Source organism: Fukomys damarensis, unplaced genomic scaffold, assembly GCF_012274545.1.
Source record: "Fukomys damarensis isolate Sample0158 unplaced genomic scaffold, DMR_v1.0_HiC HiC_scaffold_39, whole genome shotgun sequence".
NCBI lineage: Eukaryota > Metazoa > Chordata > Mammalia > Rodentia > Bathyergidae > Fukomys > Fukomys damarensis.
In genome coordinates, this window is record NW_022900951.1 from 50524405 (window position 1) to 50545151 (window position 20747).

Genomic DNA, 20747 nt, shown 5'->3' on the forward strand with positions numbered 1-20747 from the left:
ATATATAATGTAGAAAAGGGAAGAGAGGAAAAGGAGAAGCCTGATCAAATGAGTAGAACTAAAGTGAGAGGAAGGTATTGAACCCTGCATCTCCCTGCATCTTCACAGGCTCTTACTTCAGAGCTGGCCAATGCCCGTGATGAATCCAAGAAGACCACCAATGACATGATACATGCTGAAAACATGCGACTGGGCCGAGATAAATACAAGACTCTGCGTCAGATCCGGCAGGGCAACACCAAGCAGCGCATTGATGAGTTTGAGTCCATGTAATCATGTAATAGACACCAAGCCTCTAGGAATCCCTTCTTTATTCTTCCTTATACTTCCCATACCTTTGTCTAACTCACACTGTGCTGGAGCCACTAACTACATTCATGCCAAGCATTCAGTGCAGCCATGGGACCAAACCTACCCCCTCAGCACTGCTAAATTAATTGCCTGGGAAGACAAATGGCCCACTGTGGTGCCAGTGAGAACCCCCTTTCCCCTCTTTAACCTGTTCAATCTAGTTTGCTAGAATAGACCACTTCCCAAGCTCAGAGACACTTTCTACTTGATTAGGCAAAAACCCCTACACTTAACTGTTGCTCGATGAGGTTTAAGTGTAGAGTAGGTTAAAAACTATGCCCACTACTGTATACCACCATTGCCTTCCTCTTCCAGGTCATGTGATTTTCAGGAGTGAGATATATTACAGGGTTTAAAAAAAGAAGCAGGGCCCTGACATTGTCATCTGACATAGATTTGGTCTCCTAGAGCCAATCCCTTTTAGATACTTTGTAATGCTTGGAGAACAAAGATATTCAGTCATTGTTTCTACCTCGCAGATTTGGCCTATTACAAACTCAATTCCAATAAGCCTTTTCTCTGAGTTCAGGGACTCAGTTTCTCCCTACAGTAGAATGGGGAGACAGTGCCTTCAAGAGGCTTCACATCCTGTAAGGTCATTGGCCCTTTTATTCAGGCAAGAATGGGTAATGCCTACTCCAGTGCCTTATGGGAACCTAAACTTCAATCCAGTGAACTCTTTGGGCAGTGGTACCTCATATTATTCCAGGTCCCTAGTTCCTCTCTGGATCTGCCTCTGCCCCTTCCAATCCCTAAATCACCTCCAGCTAGAACAAACAGTAGGGACGAGTACCCAAAAGCTGAGCCAGCCCTATATACAGCTCTTGCCAAAAGGAGGAAATGTTCATACCTTGTGTCAGTATTTTTCCTACTATTCTAGGACACTTCCCCCATCAGAACTACTTGGGCCATAGCTCCTGCTTCACAGCTATCTGGGCCTTACTATGGTGAGCACTAGATCTTGACGCCAGTAGGCTCAATTAGGGTGTGAACAGAAGAGGCTACTTATGGTAAAGAAGCCCATGCCTCTGATCCTACAGTTTACTTCTCTCAGGTGCCCGGTAGTTCATTCCTGTCACCCCTGCCTGGGCCCTGCTTCTCACAAACCTCTAACCCAGGTCTTGTCAATAACTGTGCTTTCCCATGGCCTACATACCATAGAGCTGCTGGGGATTCTGGCCTGGTCCCTTCTGCACCCCCATGCTTTGCCCTCAACCCAGGAATATCTTCTTCCTCTCTGTCTCATGTATGCTTTTTTCCTTTGTACCAGTATTATATATTCTAGTGATATCTAACTCAATATTAATTTTTTTACCTTTCTTGCTAATGCACAGTTAGAAAATATTAGTCTTGGGGTAGAATCATTCTGGCCTCCTGTCCTTTACCACCCCCACACCTGGGAAGCATATACTATATTATAAAAGGATATTTTGCCAGAAATTTAATGTAAGAAGCTTCAGTATTAGTGATGTTACCTGTCACTATAGGTCATACAATTCATTTTGAAAGGAATTGGCATTTAGTTTTAATGTGTCTATTTGCCTTCTCCCCAGGATTCATTCCCTAAGGGGATGTCCTGTGCCTCTGTGCAGTGCCCGTAGCCCAGTGCCTCCTTGGATACCCCCCCACCTGACCTTGGGGAGTGTTCTGTGTATTGCTGTGAATTATTTTGACACTCATTTATGCCCTGTATTAGATAAATTAAAACCAAGAATTGGGAAATTTAAACTGCTTTAAGGCTGGGGAGAAAGGTTAGATTTTATATTCATGTCTTTGTGCATTCTTGGGTTTTTAAAAAATTGTTTTTGGAGGGGATTTTGCTCAACTCATGTTCTATTTCAGTGCCAATAAAATTTAGAAAGACTTCGCTGTGACTCAGTCTTTCTTTGTGTTATGGGTGGGTGGCCGTAAGATATTTCGCCATAATTTCCACTTTATAGACCACCTTTCTGGCCTTCCTCTCATTTCATCCTCACTTAAATTCAATGGAAAGGAGGTGCATGACTATCCCTATCTTAACAGAGAATAAACCATAAAAAGCAATGTTAACTCTCAACATCATAGCACTACCTGCATTAATAGACTGTCCTTTCTGCAGCTCTAAGCCAACTTTTCTAGTGTAATTATAGACTGCATTGGTCATATGATGCTCATAGAATTACTTGGCATTGAGACCTCAGGGATACTTACTTTTGTGTCTGAACTCCTCCTGTAGTCTCAAGACGTGTCTTGTCTCCTTGTTGGGAAAGCTTTATAGGTTTGTCTTACCTATTACGAACGTAACTTATTATAGTGCCAGTATCTGTCAGGGAAACTGTCCTGGGTAATGTTACAGAAGACAGTGGGGAAATGGACTTTGATGTGAGGATGAAAAGTATATGTGTGTACAAAAGCTATTGGGCCATACTTAAGTTTTTTAAAAAATTAATTTCATTGGTACATTTTAGATATATACAATGATCACATTCATCATAGGCAATTTGTATTTGTATATGATATATCTTGATTTTTCCCTATTCCCCTCCCCTCTCTAACCCGCTTGCCCCTCTTTATTTACAAAAGCTTTGTTTCCATTTTCTCCTGATTTTGTATTTTTTTTTCTTTTGTCTGCCTTCCTTTCCTTCTCTCCCCTCCCTAGCTCCCCTGCCCATTTGAACATTTTCTTCCTATTCCACAATATCTATTATACATTTTGGTCCTCATTTACACTTTCAGTTTCTCACACCAGAAAACAATGTGGTATTTACACATGTTACCAATTTATTTCACTTAAGAGTATGGTCTCAAGGTGCATCCATTTAACTAGAAATGTCTGAAGTTTATCCTTCATTATGGCGGAATGTACAGCCATTTTTACAAAAACCAGATCTTTATCCATTTATCCATTGATACCTATTTGGGCTGTTTCCAAGAGTTAGCCAGTGTTGTTATAAACATCGGTATGCAGTGTGATGCTTTTAATTCTTTTAGGAAGATACCAAGAAGGGAAATAGCTGGGTCAAATGGAACCTCTAACTTTAGTTTTTTGGAGAATCTCCACACATTTCCTAGTGGTTGTGCCAGTGTACCCTCCCACCAGCGGTGGAGAAAGGGTTCCTTTTCCTTACAGCCCCGCTAGCATTTGTAATTCCTTGATTTCTTGACATTAGGTATCTTTCTGTAGTGAGATGGAATCTCAGCATTGTTTTAATTTATATCACTCAAATGACCAGTGATGCTGAACATTTTTTATATCCTTACTTGCCATTTGTACTTATCTGAAAAGTGTCTTCAGATACCTAGTTTTGGACTGGGTCTTTAATTTTGGGGTTCTGATTTTCTTGAGTTCTTTATATATTCCAGATATTAGTCCTTTGTTGTGGAACAGCTGGCAAAAGTTGTTTCTCACTCGGTGAGTTCTCTCCACACTGTTGATGATTTCTTTTGCAGTGCAAAAGCTTTTTAACAAGAAGAGGTCACAGTTGATTCTTTTTAGTATTTCCTATACAGTAGGGGTTTTGTTCATTAAGTCTTTGTCTATACCTATGTTTTTGAGCGTTCTGCATATTCATTCCATCAGATTTAATATTTCTGTTTTAAGATTTAGATCTTTGATCTATTTCAGTTTTACTTTAGTGCATGGTGAGAGTCATGGAGTTAATTTTAATCTTTGGCATATGGAAAGCCATTTTTTTCCAGACCGTTTTTTAAAGAGGCTATCTTTCTTCCAGTGAAGGTGTTTGGCTCCTTTGTAAAAGATAAGGTGGTTGAGTTTGTTTGGACTTGTTTGTACCTTCTAGTCTGTTCCATTGATTTCCATGTCTGTTTTGTCATTTATTTTTTGATTTTTTTGCCAGTACCATGCTGTTTTTATCACACTAGCTTGATAATATAATTTCAAGTCAGAGATTGTGATAACCCCTTGCCTTGTCTTTGTTGCCCAGAATTGTTTTTGCTATTCTAGATCTCTTCTGGTTCCAAATGAACTTTATGATTTTCTGTAATTCTGCGAGGTATGCTATTGATATTTTGATTGGAATTGTATTGAATTAATATACAAATTTTGGCAGCATGGCCATTTTCACTTATATTGATTCTACCCAAGAGTAAGGGATATCTTTCCATTTTATCATATCCTCTTTGATCTCCTTTTTTCAGAATACCATAGTTTTCAATGTAAAAATCTTTAATGTTTTTGTTAGATTGATTCCTAAGCATTTTTTTTCAATTGTGAAAGGTATGGTTTCCTTAATTTCTCTCTTAGTGAGTTTGTTATTTGTGTACAGGAATGCTACTGATTTTCGAGTGTTTACTTTGTATCCAGGTATGTTACTGAATTTAGTTACTGAATGTAGAAGTCTTTTGGTGGAGTTTTGGTGGTCTACAAAGAGTATCATATTATCTGCAAATAATATTTAAGTTCTTCATTTCCTATTTTGTTCCTTTTCTTTCTCTTGTCTAATTGCTATGGCTAATGTTTCCAGAACTATATTGAATAAGAATGGTGAAAATGGACATTCTTGTCTTGTGATTTTAGAGGGATAGATTTATTTTTGACCCTTTAGTGTGATGTTGGCTCTCAGTTTGTCATAGATGGCTTTTATCAGATTGAGATAAAGACCATCTATTCCCATATTCTATAGATATTTTATCATGAATGGGTGTTGGATTTTGTCAAATGCTTTTTCTGCATCTATTGAGATGATCATGTGATTTTTGTCCTTGGCTCTGTTGATATGGTACATTACATTTATTAATTTGCATACATTGAACCATCCCTACATCCCTGGGATGAGTTTTTCTTGGTTATAGTATATAACCTTCTTTCTGACTTACTGCATCCTATTTGACAGTATCTTTTTTTTTATTAATTAAGTTTATTGGTACATTTAAGGTATACAGTACAATTACATTCATTATTGGGATCTTGTACCTTTACATGGCAGGTCTTGGTTCTCATTTTTTTCCCCCTTGTCCATGCCCAACCTTCAAACCCTCCTCCCCTCCCCATTTAAAAACACTTTATTTCCCTTTTTTCATTTTGTCATATTTTTTTCTTTTCCCTTATTACCTTTCCCCTACCCTTCCCATTTTCCCTACACCTTTAGCCCTTTTCTTCCTATTTCACATGGTCAATTCTCTCATTAGGATCTTATGTACTATTATAGTTTTTCACACCACATAAACTATTTGGTATTTATACATGTGTGACTTATTTATTTCACTTAGGATTATATCCTCAATATGTATCCATTTTCCTATGAATGAATCTAATTTCTCATTCTTTATGGCTGAGTAGTATTCCATTTTATAGAAAAACCACATATTCTTTATCCAGTCTCCAACTGATGGGCAAATGGGCTGTTTCCAAGTTTTAGCTATTACCAACTCTGCCACTGTAAACATAGGTGCACATATATCACTGTGATATGATTCTTTTAATTCTTTTGGAAAGGTACCCAGCAGAGGGATGGCTGGGTCAAATGGAACTTCTAATCCAAGATCTTTGAGGTATCTACATATCGATTTCCACAGTGGTTGCACCAGTCTGCATTTCAACAATGGAGAAGGGTTCCTTTCTCCCAACAACTCCACCTGCATTTGTTATTGTGTGATTTCTTGATAGCAGCCATTCTTTGTGGGGTGAGGTGGAATCTCAGTGTTGTTTTCATCTGCATCTCTCGAATGACCAGTGATGCGGAACATTTTTTCATATATTTCCTTGATGCTTTCACTTCTTTGTCTGAGAAATGTTTCTTCATTTCAGAAGCCCATTTTTGAATCAGGTCTTTATATTTGGGGGGGATGATTTTTTGAGTTCTTTAGATATTCTAGGTAAGAGTCCTTTGTCTGAGGAGCAGCTGGTAAAAAGTTTTTCTCAAATTGTAAGTTGTCTTTTGGTTCTGTTGATGGTTTCTTTTGCAGTGCAGAAGCTTTTTAATAAGGTGAGATCCCAGTTTTTGATTCTTTCTGCTAGTTCTCATGATACTGAGCATTTGTTCAGAAAGTCTTTTCCTATGCCAGTGTCTTCAAGAGTTCTGCCTAACATCTTCCAGCAAATTTAGTGACTCTTTTTTAATATTTAGATCTTTAATCCACTTGGATTTTAGTTTAGTGCATGGTAAAAGATAAGGGCCTACTTTTAATGTTTGGCAGGTTGAAATCCAGTTTTTCCAACACCATTTATTAAAGAGGCTATCTTTCCTCCAGTGAGGATGGTTGGCTCCTTTTTCAAAGATGAGGTAGCTAAGTACATCTGGAGTTGCTTTTGTATCTTCCAATCTATTCCACTGGTCCTCAGGTCTGTTTCTTTGCCAGTACCATGCTGCTTTTATCACAGTGGTTTTGTAGTATAGTTTCAAATTAGGAATTGTTATACCCACTGCTATGTCTGTGTTGCCTAGTATGGCTTTTGCTTTTCTAGGTCTCTTCTGGTTCCAAATGAATTTTTGGATTATTTTTTCTAGTTCTGTGAAATGTAGTGTTGGGATTTCAATCGGCATTGCATTGAATCTGTATAGCAATTTTGGTAGTATGGCCATTTTCACTATGTTGATTCTTCCTACCCTGGAGCAGGGGATGTCTTTCCATTTTCTTATATCCTCTTGGATCTCTTCAGAGTGCTGTAGTTTTCAGTGTAGATGTCTTTTGCTTTTTTCATTATATTGATTCCTAGATAATTCATATTTTTGGATTGCTATTGTGAAAGGAATTGTTTCCCTAATTTCTTTCTCAGTGAGTCTGTTATTTGTGTACAAGAAGGCTATTGATGGAATTTTGGGGGTCTTCAATGTAGAGTATCATATCAGCAAATAATGACACTTAAAATTTTTCCTTTGCTGTATTTATTGCTTTAATTTCTTTCTCTTGTCTAATTGCTGTGGCTAATGTTTCCAGAACTATACTAAAGAGGAGTGGTGATAGTGGGCATCCTTGCCTTGTTCCTGATTTTAACATGGAGGTTTTCAGTTTTTGGCCATTAATCTATTTCTTTCACATGTTGGGCTTTTATTATTTTCATCATTTTCCTAAGTTCTTCTATTTTTAAAATCTGTGTCTACTCTGGATTCACTAAGCAAGTCTTTCATTATGATCATCTCTTTATTTAGAGATGTAAGAGATTATTTCTGATTTGATTTTCTCCATAGCCTCATTTATCATTTTTGCTTGTATTCTGCTGTTGCTACCATTTCAGAAAATTCAGGGGGCTGGCTTCTTATTTCCTCTGCCTCATTATCTACTGCATTTCTCCTGGATGGGAATGGAGATCTGTGGTTGCATTTTGCTTTTGCATCTTTTCATTTTCTGTTTTAATTTTGTTTTCTGTGTTGATGGTTGTAAATTAATTATGGTATGTAGCTTTATCAGTAGCATTTAGGCTCCCTAGGAAATGTCTATTTTTCAGACATGTCCTCCAGGTGTAGCTGACTCTTAGCTTTTGGGTCTGTCCCAGGAACCTTCCTTCTCAGTTTATTAGAGATAAGATGTTGCTATTTGGCTCAACACCCAGTCCTTTGTTATTAAACTATGGTAGTGATTATGACCCTGCACAATCACAATGTTGTCATACAAGGGAGAACAACTAATTGCACCCTGGTATAGTAGTTATCAATAACGAGCATAAAGCCCAGCCTAGAAATTGACAAAGTGGTCACTATTAATTTGGTACTTTTAACCGTAGAAGCAAGATCTACAGTTATATAACAAAACATAAAGCTTGTATGCAGAGAATTCCCCTTAGTAGAGATTTTACCATGTGTGGGAGAGCAAGGGAAATTTAAGCCGAATAAGGGAGAAAATAGAGAAATAAATGAAGATAAATATAGTAGAAGCAAGGCTGAAGAATAAAGAAAGATCACCCAAGCTTTGGGAAACTGGAGAAGACAGGAGAGAAAGAATGAAGCAGAAAGCAAAAGAAATCAGCAAACCACGAAGACTAGAAACAATGTTCACTCACATCAAAAAATAAAAAAGACAGTTGAAAGAACAGAACAAAATAACTAAAACCTAAACACTCCCCGCTAAAAAAACCCAGAAAAATCAAAAGAAAATAATTCCTCTGATGTCCACAGTTCTGTGGTAGTATCTAAATCAGAGCCCAAATCTGCTGGGTTGCCCCACCAAGTGTGCAGTAGGATTAGTGCCAGAATCGAGGTGGATCTTAGCCTCTGGATGTGGAGTTTGGGACCAATCTTCAGCGAACAACTCTCTAGATGTCCCTTGGCAGCCCACCCACATCTTACCCTGTATGTCTCTGCATTATTCACCCAGTTGCTGTGGAGCCCTATGACAAAGGCAGCCCAAGGCTGCTCTCAGTCCCACATTGAGTTGGTCCCTCCTGGCCCTTGTACAGCCTTCTCTATTCCACTCACTGGCATTTCTCATGCATCTGGGAGCAGGGTATGCATGGGGTGTGGGGGTTATGCTGTTCATCTCATTGCCCCTGCCACTGTCCCATTCTTAAGTTTATAGAATGTATCAACTCTGTATACTAGATATAGTTATATTTGTTTTGCAGATGAGAAAACTGAGGTCCAGATAAACTTCTAGGCTGTCCTGCACCTGGCAATCTTTCCAATTTCCTTCTTAGCCAGCATTTGCAAGGAAAACTAATTTATCACATATGATTTCAATTCTCATAGCTGTTTGGTAGTAAGTGGCTCCTATGTTTACCTACATACCAAAATTATTTAAAAATTTCAGTTTATACATTGCATCCTCAGTCACATTATAATCTCTAGTAGGAGGACTCAGATATCAATATATTTGATGATTCCGATTTATTTTCCTGAGAGAGGACGGACATGTACTTGGAAGAGAAGACAGTATCACAGTTCTAATTTTGCAGATAAAATTCCAAATTCATAGAATATCAGTGTAGTAGATATAAGGAATCTCTGCTATCCATTTTCCTGACTTGTTGCTTTGAAGAGTGAAAGGGTTCTAGATCACCTCCAACCTCAACAAGAGGATGTATTTTTTTTTCTTTACATCAATCACTTTTCACTTTATTCAAGAGTCCAGTTCATGAGGGTCCAATGTGAGCACTGTGTTTTTTCTTCTTAGAAGGGGAAAAACAAAAACTTTGTTTCCATATTTTCATTTTCTTATACTTGTACAATTATAGGAAGTGGCTTTGATATGATACTTCTTTTTGTATGTTGACTGTGTGTAAATAGTTTGTTTCAAGAAGGAGAAAACAGATGGATTTCTTCCAGGAAGATGAATGCTATAGGCAGGAAAATGCCTGCCCAAAAATGTGCATGTTCTACACCATGGAACCTACGAATATATTACCTTACATGACAGAAAGGACTTAGGATGTGATTAAGTTAAGAATTTTAAGATAAATAGTTGATGCTGTATTATCCAGGTGAGCCCAATATAACCACAATGGGTTTTAAAAGATGCAAGAGGATGAGTTACAAAGATTTGAAAGTATTGTGTTGCAGCTTTGAAGACAAAAAGGTCACAAGCCTAATAATGTAGGCAGCCTCTACAAATGGAGAAAGCTAAGAAAACAGTTTCTTCTAGAGCCTCCACGAGAAATACAGTCCTGCCAACGCATTGGTTTAAGCTCAATTTTACCACATTTTCAACTGCCACATGAACTCAAGGATGGTATAAGGTAAGGAATTTTAATTTTAAGTCACTACAAATTGTTAACCATTTCTTAAGGTTCTCCATTCTTGAAATGACAATGTTATACAGAAATGAAGAAGACAACAGATTAGTGGTTTCCAGCAGTTAAAAAACTTGATGGTGTTGGTTACTTTTCTCTCATTGCTGAGACAAAATAACTGGCAACAATAATTTAAAGGGAAAGGGTTTATTCAACTTACAGTTTATAGAGGTTTCAGTCCATAATCGGCTGGCTCCACGGCAGGGTAGATGGGCAAAGCAGCAACAGTTCATGAAAGACAACAAAAGCAACAAGAGGAGTTAACAGTGTCTTCCTGCCCCTTTTATTCAGGCTATTTAGAGTGGGTAGTACTCAGCACCCTTAATCCTAGTTCCTTTGGTCCTAGCCCCACCATAAATCAATTGCACAGTAATTCAACCACTTCTGGAAAAGCATAAGGCTTTCTACCCTTGGCACCACCAAAGACTCATTCATATCCCTTTATGCAAAAAAGCACTTAGTCCATCTCCAAGAGTTGCCAAATCCCAACAGTTTCAACATTGCCAAAAAGTTCAAGTCCCAAGTGTCCTCCGAGATCTAAGGCAAACAACTGCAAGCCCCTGTATAAATGAAAAGAAAGTTAAACACTTTCAACATTCCATAGCACAAGATAGGCATTTTTTATTCCAAAAGTTACAAACCAGTGGAAACAAAGGAATGGGACCAAGGCAAGTCCAAAATCTAGCAGGGAAACCATTAAATCCTATAGGTCCATGTGCAACATCTGAAGCAATCTGTGATGAAATATGGACTCCAAAGGACTGGGTGGCTCTGGCCCTGTGGCACTTTTGGTGGTTGTAGCTTCCGTAGCTTCTCTCTTGGGTTAGTTCTGCTCCCTTCTTACAGCTTTACTCAGATGATCCACGATACTGGCCTTTCCAAACATCTGGGGTCTCCTGTCTACTCTTGCCTTCATACTCACACCTTCACACACTTCCCTCTCAGGGGCACACTGCCTGCCCTCTCAGGCCTTCTCCTGAAATTTAGGTGGAAGCCTTCCTGACTCCACAGCTCTTCCATTCTACAAGTGCCTAAAACCAGCACCACATGGATGATGCCAAGTTCTGCTGCCAGCTGCAGGAGTAGTAGCCAGTGTTCCCTCTCTCTTGGCTATAGCAATTGAGTGCCTGGATTGCTGAGCACTCTGAATCCAATTCCTAGGAACAAATTAGGCTGCCACCATTCTGGAACATGGTACTTTGGGGCTTTCTTCTCAAAGTAAATTCTTTCACCTTTACAATTCTGAGGCTGCAAAGGATGGGGTCCTGATGCTTCCTGTGTTGCCTTTAGGACATCTTTTCTATTCTCGTGTCCCTTCTTAGCAATCAAGATCTCTTCTGTTCTATTTTTGTGGGCACCCACTTTCCTGGAGCTTCCCTTCTGGCCAAAATATTTTAAATCATTCTCCTGGGCTTTTTGCTCTTGATTCACAACATAGATCTGGCTAAAGCCCCCAACAGTAGCCATGCCATAGTCTCAACATTAAACTGCCTTGAAATTTCTTCTGCAGGTTAATTAGCCCACTGCCCTTAATCTCAGTCTCAGGCAAAGTCTCTTTACATGAGCAAAATGCAGACAAACTCTATGCCAAGCCCTAACACACATCAGCTGGAGTCCAACAACCAATGCAGTCCTTCCCAGCAGAAACCTCCTGAGCCTCGTCTTTTCCAGCTTTCTGGTCTTAGCTCTGATCAGAATCTCCCATACAGAACAGCCTAAGGCATTCCAGCACCTCTACTTTTTCAGCCGACATTTCTGAATCTTTTCTAACTCTTTCCCTTCACACAAGCCAGTTTCAAAGTCTCTTGAGCCACATGGCCAGGTAATATCACAGCAACAACCCCACTTCTTCGGCACCGAATTTCGGTGTTAGTTACTTTTCTCATTGCTGAGACAAAAATACTCAACATCTAAAGTTAGAGGGGAAAGGAGTTTATTTAGCTTATAGTTTGTAGAGGTTTCAGTCCATAATTGGCTGGTTCTGAGGCAGGATGGCAGAGCAGGCATCTCAGAGGAGAAACAACATGGCACACATGAGGTAGCAAAGGCAACAGAGGCCTTAACAATGTCTTTCTGCTCCTTTTATATTATTCAGATTACTAGGATTAGGATGGTGCCAAACCAATCACATGTAGTGGTTTAGTAATCACATGCCCTTAATCCTAGCATCACACATTCCAGATTTAGCTACCTTTGAAAAAGGTTACATGAGGCTTTGGGGGGACATCTAGACACAACCCACAACAATGGTAGAGCGTGGAGCATGTTTGAAAAGGAGGTGTGCCTATAAGAGAAGGATCCTGTGGTGATACTCTGTGTCTTCACTATTTAAATGTTAATATCTTGGCTGACACTGAGGGGAACATAAGCTGAGTAAACAGTACATAGAATCTCTATTTCTTTTTTTTTTAAGAGTAGGAAAATGTATTGTGAGAAAGAAAGCTTCTGTCTAAGAGAGACAGAAAGGGGACAGGAAAGTGGGTTGCCCCTCTATTCTTATAACTTCCGGTAAATCTATAATGATCTAAAAATAGATTTTAATTTAAAAAATAAGGTGTGGAGAAGTTCCTTAGTATATATCGATGAGCAATGAGGGTTTATGTCCACCAAATGACATACCAATACTATTTGTAATAGGTTAAATCTGGAAACAACCCAAACTTCCATTGACAAGAGAGTGAAAAAAACAATGGTAGCCTATCCTAGCCATAGACATAAATGGACTTCTGATGCACAAACCAATATATGTGAATCTCACAGACCTGCTGTATAAAACAAGGGAGACACAAAAGAGAGCATACCATATAATTCCATTTATATGAAGTTTAAAACAGTCATGATTGCTTGACACTAAGGCAGGAGAAATTGACTTTCCACAAGGAATAGCATAAAAAAGACTTCCTGGTGTCATGGAAATATTTGTGGTAGTTATGTAGGGTATAAATGGGTAAAAATTAGCCAAATCATATGCATATTATAAATTATTTTTATTTTTTCTACTTAGATTGTATTTTTTTCTTTCATGAGTACAAATTAATTAGACAGAATAGTAGGTTTCATTATTGCATATTCATGAATGCAGAGAGCATAGTTTGATCTTTACTACTCCATTCCCTTCTGACAAAGGGTGATCAATCCTCTGACTGTCTAGAAAGGGGGACTGCAGGGCTAAAGAAAAAAAGACGATAGACTTGTGTAATTTTAAAGTATATGGGTGGCCAAGAGATCAGTGCCTCAAAGCAAGCAGAGACTAGACTGTCAGAGCTAGCCATTATTTACTGGGTACACACAGTAATTGGAAGGAGTAACAGGTGACTTAGAGGTGGCAGTAAGCCTATGTGGATGAGTATCTTATGCTGATGATCTTAGGTCATGAGGTTCTTATGTTGATGAGGGCTGTAAGAGCATTCTTACAATAATAGGTGAGATAAGTTAAGCTAATAAGTTATTTGTCCCTCCCTGGTTGAAACCTTTCTCTTTTTTAAATTACTACTTGGTTCTCAAAGATCCAGGATGTCATCAACTGATGTAATCCTGCCCTTGAGCACCATCGCATTAGAGGACCATTGAGGCCTCAGCTGTGACTGGAGGCAAAATGGAGTTATGTTTCTGTATGCCATGGCCAGCTCATGGGCAAGGCAACATTGGGCCTTAGACAGCTATAGTCATACTTTAATTATGAAATGAAGTTTCTCCAAAATGTATGTAGGATGGCTCTTGACACCCTTCCCCTATTCCCTACCTTTCATCCCCTTTCTCTTCTCTAGTAGCTTCCCTTCTACTTTCATGTAGTCTTTCTCTTAAATAAAGGAAGTCCTTCAGTGAAAAAGTTTGAAAATATTTAGAACTATGGTTGTCAAATTTTAGTATGTATCAGTATCACCTGGTGGTCTTAAAACAGATTGCTGGGTTCTACCTCAGAGTAGATCTGAAGTGGATCCTGAGAATCATTTCTAACAAGTTCTCAGTAGTTGCTGAAGCTGCTGGTGGTCCAGAAATGGCACTTAGATAGACACTGCTGTAAAGGTCTAACGTAGACCAACACTGGTATGGATGGAGTTCTAGAGAGAGAAGGGACTTGTCTAAGGTTAACAGCCATAGGCAGATATGTACATAGAACTTGCTTCCTGACTCTTTTCCCTGAGCCTTTAAGGCCTGTGTCAGGCCTTCCTTAGTTTTTCAAGGCTGCCTTCACTGTGGAATTCGTGATTCTTTGCCCCATTTCCAAATTTAATTATAATGTGTGGGCAGGAAAGGATCACAGAGACTCTGAATTCAATCCTTTACTTCCATTTAATAAAGTAGGAAACTGAGGCCCAAGAATCAAAGGGACTTATTCATAGTCACAGAGGTAGAACTTGTCCTTGCTCTTCTCCTGTTGCCCCAGACCTGTATACAGTCTACTATAGTGCACCCTTGCTGTCACCTTTTTTCTAAAGATTTCCTACCACCATGACCACTGCCTTTTACATATATCTGCACAAGTGATGGCTCTTAGAGCTTTCAGTCAAGATCCAAAGGGAAAAGGATACACTATTAGATTTCCTTCTATAATTGAAATGGAATGCTACAAGCTAGTTGCTAAGAACATCTTCTCCCTCTTCTTTTTTGGGCAACCTGATTGAGGGCTTTATTTTTTTTTTTTAAATCTAGTGTAGACCCTGCTTTAACTATTTCCTCTCCACTGCCTCCGAAATAGGGTATGACACAAGGCTGAGCAGGTTACTTCCTGGCTTCAATCCTCTGACTCACCACCGCACAGAAGCCAAAATTCCTTATCCTAAGGGCAATCATGGCTCTTCACAATTTGATTTGTTTTATCTTCTACTATCCATTATCTTCTGTCTCTCCCCAGCAGTTTATACATTCTGGAATACTACAACCTGGCAAGCCCCTTAATGTTCCAGAGTTGCTCATGCCTACATGCCTTTTTAATTAGTTATAATTAAAGTTTAATGGTCATTTATTCCTTTCCAGACACTGCTCAGCATGCTTTATAATTATTACATCATGTTACCTTCACAATATCTCTAATAACAAGGTAGTTATTACAGATGAAGAAATTAAGGCATAGAGGAGAGAAGTAACTTGCCCAACATCACACTGATTTGAATGTTTCCAGAGCCTGAAGCTCAGAATTCTTATTGTCTTTATTCTCATGCCACTCTTTATCCACTTATATTTCTCCCTCATTTGGTGGCACTACTATTCTCTCATTGTCCTCCAATAAGAACCTGTGTATCTTTCCCGAAATTCCCTTTCTGTGCCCCAATCTCTGTGCCTTGTCCTCTTGCATTCCATTTTGCACCCAAAATAGCTTTCTATATGCCAAATGTATTTTACTAATCCTCTGCTTCTGGACTGTTGCCTGTAGTGTCTTTCTCACTAGATCACCTGATTTCTACTTCCTGCTGCCAGTCATTTGCTAGAAACCCCTACTATCCTCTCACTTTCTTTGCTCACCTTCTCCTCCCTGGATTGGTCTCAAGTTTCCTGCAAGACACAGGTGACCCCATCCAGTTCTGACTAAATACTGCCTATTTAATAATGAGTCCCATGTTTTTCTCTTCTAGTCCATAACTCTCTCTAGGTTAATTTGGGCATCAAGCTACTCTCTTGATATCTTCATCTGCATAGCAAGTAGAATTAAAGTTTACTAAGTCAAAACAGAACTCTTGACTGTCTTGCCAAACATTTTCCTCTCCATCCAACTCACCTCATTAAATGATACCACCATTTTGTCCTGGTGGCTCTAACCCCTGAATCAGAGAAAAAGGAGACAGGAGGCAGATTAGAGTGTGACAAACTGGCTGTGGGAGTGGGGATGACCTGTGGGTAACAGGGCTCCAGGACACATGCACAGAATATTTCCTAAAGACCTGCACTTAGAACCAATCAGAGAGTGCTGTCTTCAATTCTTCTTGTGAGAACTTGAACAAGTTTTTGAAGTATGGCCTAGATTCTATGTCAGTCTGAGGCATGGGAGATAAAAAAGATGGCCACCATTGAGATATTGAGCACTGTGCTCTTTCTTCCATGGTGGTCTGCTCTCACCCTGTAGACTCTACAGTGTACACTATGCTTCCCCCCACTACTTTTAGTTAGCCTGAACTCATTCTGCAGAGCATGTTTATTTTTTTCCCTCTATTAAATATGGATTATCCCTACTTTTGTGCTTGCCTTGACCAATTCTTTATTCAGGACAAAGAGAATCTAGAAAACACCTTTAGATGGAGACCCCAGCACCCAGAACCCAGTAACATATCTTGACAAGCCACTCAGGAGGTAAGGCCTTTGGTACAGATTTTTTTCTATTTCTCTAAAATCTACAGGCTAGAAGGTTTTTATTTTTTCCTTCCCTCTCTTCCCTAGGAAAGCTCCAATCCCCTTCTCATCCTTTCTCTCCCAGGACAGGCTTTCATTCATTAGAATGCTTGAATCATATTTGGTTAATGGAGACAGGTAGAAAACTGCAGAATTAAATATTAATGGAAGCTAGGGAACTTGGGAAGATTTTTCATGGCTCCAGGAACACTTTCATAGAGTGTCCCACCATGTCAGGCAGAGGAAACACATGGCTTCTAGGCCCAGAGGTCCACCTGAAATTTAGTTCCTCTTTTCTTTCTTCTCTTTTCCATTTTGGTCACTCAGTGTGGGTACAAGTTGGGCCCTGGCCCAGTTGCAAAAGGGAGTATTTTAGTCTGCTGAGTCCAAGTAGGTTTTTACAAATCATGTAGGTTCCATGTATGTTACCTATAGTCTAGTATGCATCTTTATCCTCGTGTTTCTGTTCTCCATGTTTCTGTTGCTCAGCTTTCTCAGGTTTTTTTTTTCAGACAGGGTCACTATGCAGTTCAGGCTGGCCTTGAACTCACTGTGTAGCCCAGGCTGGCCTTGAACTTGCTACAGTTCTCCTACCTCAGCCTTCCATGTGTTGAGATTACATGTGTGTGCCACCCCATCCAGCTCTCTCAGTATTTTGAGAAAAGTAACTATTAGTAGCTCAATCTCCTGCTTGAGTAACCACCTACCTTGAGTTACCCCTTTTTGTGCTCAAATACTTATCTCTTTTCCGCCAAATGGCCTTTTATCTTGGGTATCCTTGGTGAGTCACTTTCTCAGGCCTTTGTTTCATCACAGTCCACCTTTCTGCCATATTTGCAGCCATTTTGGATTCTTATTTTAGTTAGTCACATGGATCTGCCACAGTTGATGGCCATTTTGGTTCATCCTGTGACTTAGTCACCAGGATCTGCCTTGTTTTTTGGCCACTTTGGTTCATCCTGCGAATCTGCTACATGGATTTGCCCATGTTTGTCAGCCTTTTAGTTGGTCACATGGGTCAGTCACATGATTCAACCATGTTTGTTTGCCATTTTCTTTTCTTTTTTTTAGCTGTCCTTGTGACCATCAGGAAATCATATCCTATTAGATAAGAGCTAAGCCTCTGATTTTAGGGAAGAAATGGGCCTTCTCTCCATTTCTCTTCTGATGTGAGTCAGATCCCAGGGACTCCACCTTTCTCTCTAGGATGTCAGTGGACCATGAAAGCCATCCTAAGAGTGAATTTTCTAGCAGTGAACCCCCTTATCAGAAAAATAGAGCAAGCTCAAATAAATAACCTAATGATGTGCCTCGAGGTCCTAGAAAAAACAAGAACAATCCAAACCCAAAACTAGTATAAGGAAATAAAATATAATGTCCAGAGCAGAAATTAATGAAATTAAAACTAAAAGAGCAACACAAAGAAGCAAAGTGTTAATTCTATGAAAGAATAAACAAAATAGACAAACCCTTAACTAATATTACCGAAATAAAGAAAAGAAAATCAGTGCTATTAGAAATGAAAATAGTGAAAGAACAGCAGATTCTGCTGAAATAAAAAAGATCATCAGTAATTATTTTGAGAACCTGTACTCTAATAAAATGGAAAAATCAGAAGAAATGGATAGATTGTTTGATACATGTGAACTACCAAGGCTGAACAAAGAATATATAAAAATCCTGAAGAATTTAATATTTGTCAATGGAATTGAAGAAGTTATAAAAATCAACTTAGAAAAGCCCAGATCCCAATGGATTAACTGCTGAATTCTTAAAAATCATTAGAGAAGATCTAATGCCTCAAAGTCTAATGAAATCAAAAGGGAAGCAGTACTTCCAAAGCAATTCCTGGATTCAAGTAGTACCCTGATACCAAAACCAGAAAAGGTCCCTAAAAAGGGGAGGGGGCTATAAACCTAACTCTTCAGAGAACATAGATTAAAAAATCCTCAATAAGATACTGGCAAACAGAATGCAATAAATCAAAAATATCATACATGAGGACCAAGTAAGATTCACTCCAGGAATGCAAGGATGATTCAATATATGCAAATCAATAAATGTCATACACCACAGAAACAGAAACAAGGACAAAAATCCCACAATCATCTCAATAGATGCAGCAAAAGCATTTGACAAAATCCAGCATCCACTCATGATAACCTTGAAGAAACTAGGTATAGAAAGTCTTTATTTCAATTTGATAAAAACCAATGGCCAACATCATATAAAATGGAGAGGATTGAAAGCTTTCTCTCTAAAATGAGGACAAGGCAAGGCTATCTACCATCACCACTCCTGTTCAGTGTAGTTCTCAAAACACTAGCCAGAGCAACTGGACAAGCAAAAGGAGCCAATTCCTTTTATTGAAAGAAAGATAACATCTTTAACAAATAGTGTTGGTAAAATTGGCTATGCATGTGCCATATATTGAACCTAGACCCATATCTGTCACCATGCACTAAACTAAAATCAAAATAGATCAAAGATCTAAATATTAAAACAAAAATATTTAATTGCTGGAAGACAAAATAGGTAAAACTCAGAGACATAATAAACATAGGCAAAGACTTTCTGAATAGAACTACAGTTGCACAAAAATAATACAAAGAATCAAAAACTAGGATCACATCAAATTAAAAAACTTCTGCACAGCAAAGAAAACCACCAACAGAGTGAAGCAATAACCTTCAGAGCAGGAAAATATTTTGCAAGCTCCTCCTCAGACAAGGGACTAATATGTACAATATATAAAGAAGTAAAAAAGAGAGACCTCTCAATTTAAACACCCAATCAAAAATGCGTGTCTGAAATGAATAGACACTTCTCAGATGAATAAGTGCAAAAGGCAAATAAATGGAAAAGAAAAGGTTCAATGTCACTGGCCATTCAAGAAATGAAATTAAAACAACACTGAGATCACATCTTACTCCAGACAGTATGGCTGTGATCAAGAAATAAACCAATAACAAATACTGGGGAGACTGTGGGTAAAAAGGAACACTTGTTCATTGTTGATGGGAGTGTAAACTGGTACAAGTACTAGGAAAATAAGTACTGTGATTCATCAAAAAACTAAAACTAGAAACTCTGCTTGACACATATTCCCCATCTAAGTATCTCACAGAATAGTTAAAGGCATTATATCACATGATGTATGCATACCCATGTTTATAGAAGCTCAATTCATAATAGCTAAATCTTGAAAGCAGCCTCTATGTTCATCAATATATGAATAAAGACAGATATGGTATTTATAAGCATAATGGAGTACTACTCTGCCATAAAGAAGGATAAACTTGAGTCATTTTTAGGTAAATGGATGCACCTTATGATCATAAGTTTAAGGGAAGCAAATCAGACACACAAGCTTGAATAGTGTATGGTTTCTCTTATCTGAGAAGCCCAAAAGATAAATACAGTACAAAGTTAAAGACAGACATTAGAAAAAAAAGATAAAATGCTATTGTAATCCAACATGGACAATATATCTAAAAGTGTACCTTGATTTAATATAAGATTCTTATGTGTTTCTTATGATGTTTTGTTTGTTACTCTCGCTGTTAATCTGTGTTTATGATAATTAACTTGATAAGGATTCATACAATTGGATAAGTGTAATTCTTAGATCATGGTCTTGCCACAGGATCTGAATATTTTGCAGAACAGTTATGTTTCTAAGAATATGAACGATGCCCTATTCAAATGAAAAATAAAGTGTAAAATAATGGAATTTAAGTAAAAGCAATAAAGTGAAGTAGAAAGGAGACAAAATATATTTCTCCACTTCTTTGTCTCCTTTATAATCTTCAAACATTGTGTTGGATCTCTGTTCAGCTCTGCATATAGGCATGTTAATCTCTTAAGGAATACCTGTATTACAGGATTTATCATTTCTATATTTGCCTAGGCTATTTCATCACCCTTTAAGACTGAGGACACTGAGATAAGAGTATATGACGGAATTCTCAGGGCTTACAGAGGTAGCCAAATGCCAACCTTTAACAGCTCAGTTTCAGACCTTCTAGAGGACACTTAAAAGTCTTCAGCCATTGGTGCTAAACCTGTAGTCACCTGTGATTCCAAGAGATCTGCTTATCTTCTTATGATGACATAATTTTCCCCAAGCAGCAGCAATTACTCCATGATGGAAACTGAGGCTGCTGCCCCCCATATACAAACAAGAACAATCATTGCAAGGGAATCAAAATTTCCCTCAAATATTAAGGATTCTTCCAGAGCTAAGAAACCAGGCTGGAGATGATCAACTCAACTCTGCTTCACATCAGCTAATTTATAAAGGCTGACTTTGTGCTTTTTGTAAGTCAGTCTAAATCCCTGTGTTATCCTCTAATTACTCAAGCTGGAATCCTTTTCCTATTCTCCTTTGCTTTCTAACTCTGCCTAATAA

At 38.5% G+C, this 20747-nt stretch overlaps 1 protein-coding gene across 1 annotated transcript in view; it reads left to right on the forward strand.

Moving 5' to 3' along the window:
* The window catches only part of Msn (moesin), a 71347-nt gene extending 69137 nt beyond the window's left edge, over positions 1–2210 (forward strand). The window contains exon 13 of the mRNA XM_010632195.2: positions 109–2210. Coding sequence (XP_010630497.1) covers positions 109–273 — 165 coding nt within the window. The 3' untranslated portion in view covers positions 274–2210. The remainder of the gene's footprint in view (positions 1–108) is intronic.
* Positions 2211–20747: the final 18537 nt, after the last annotated feature.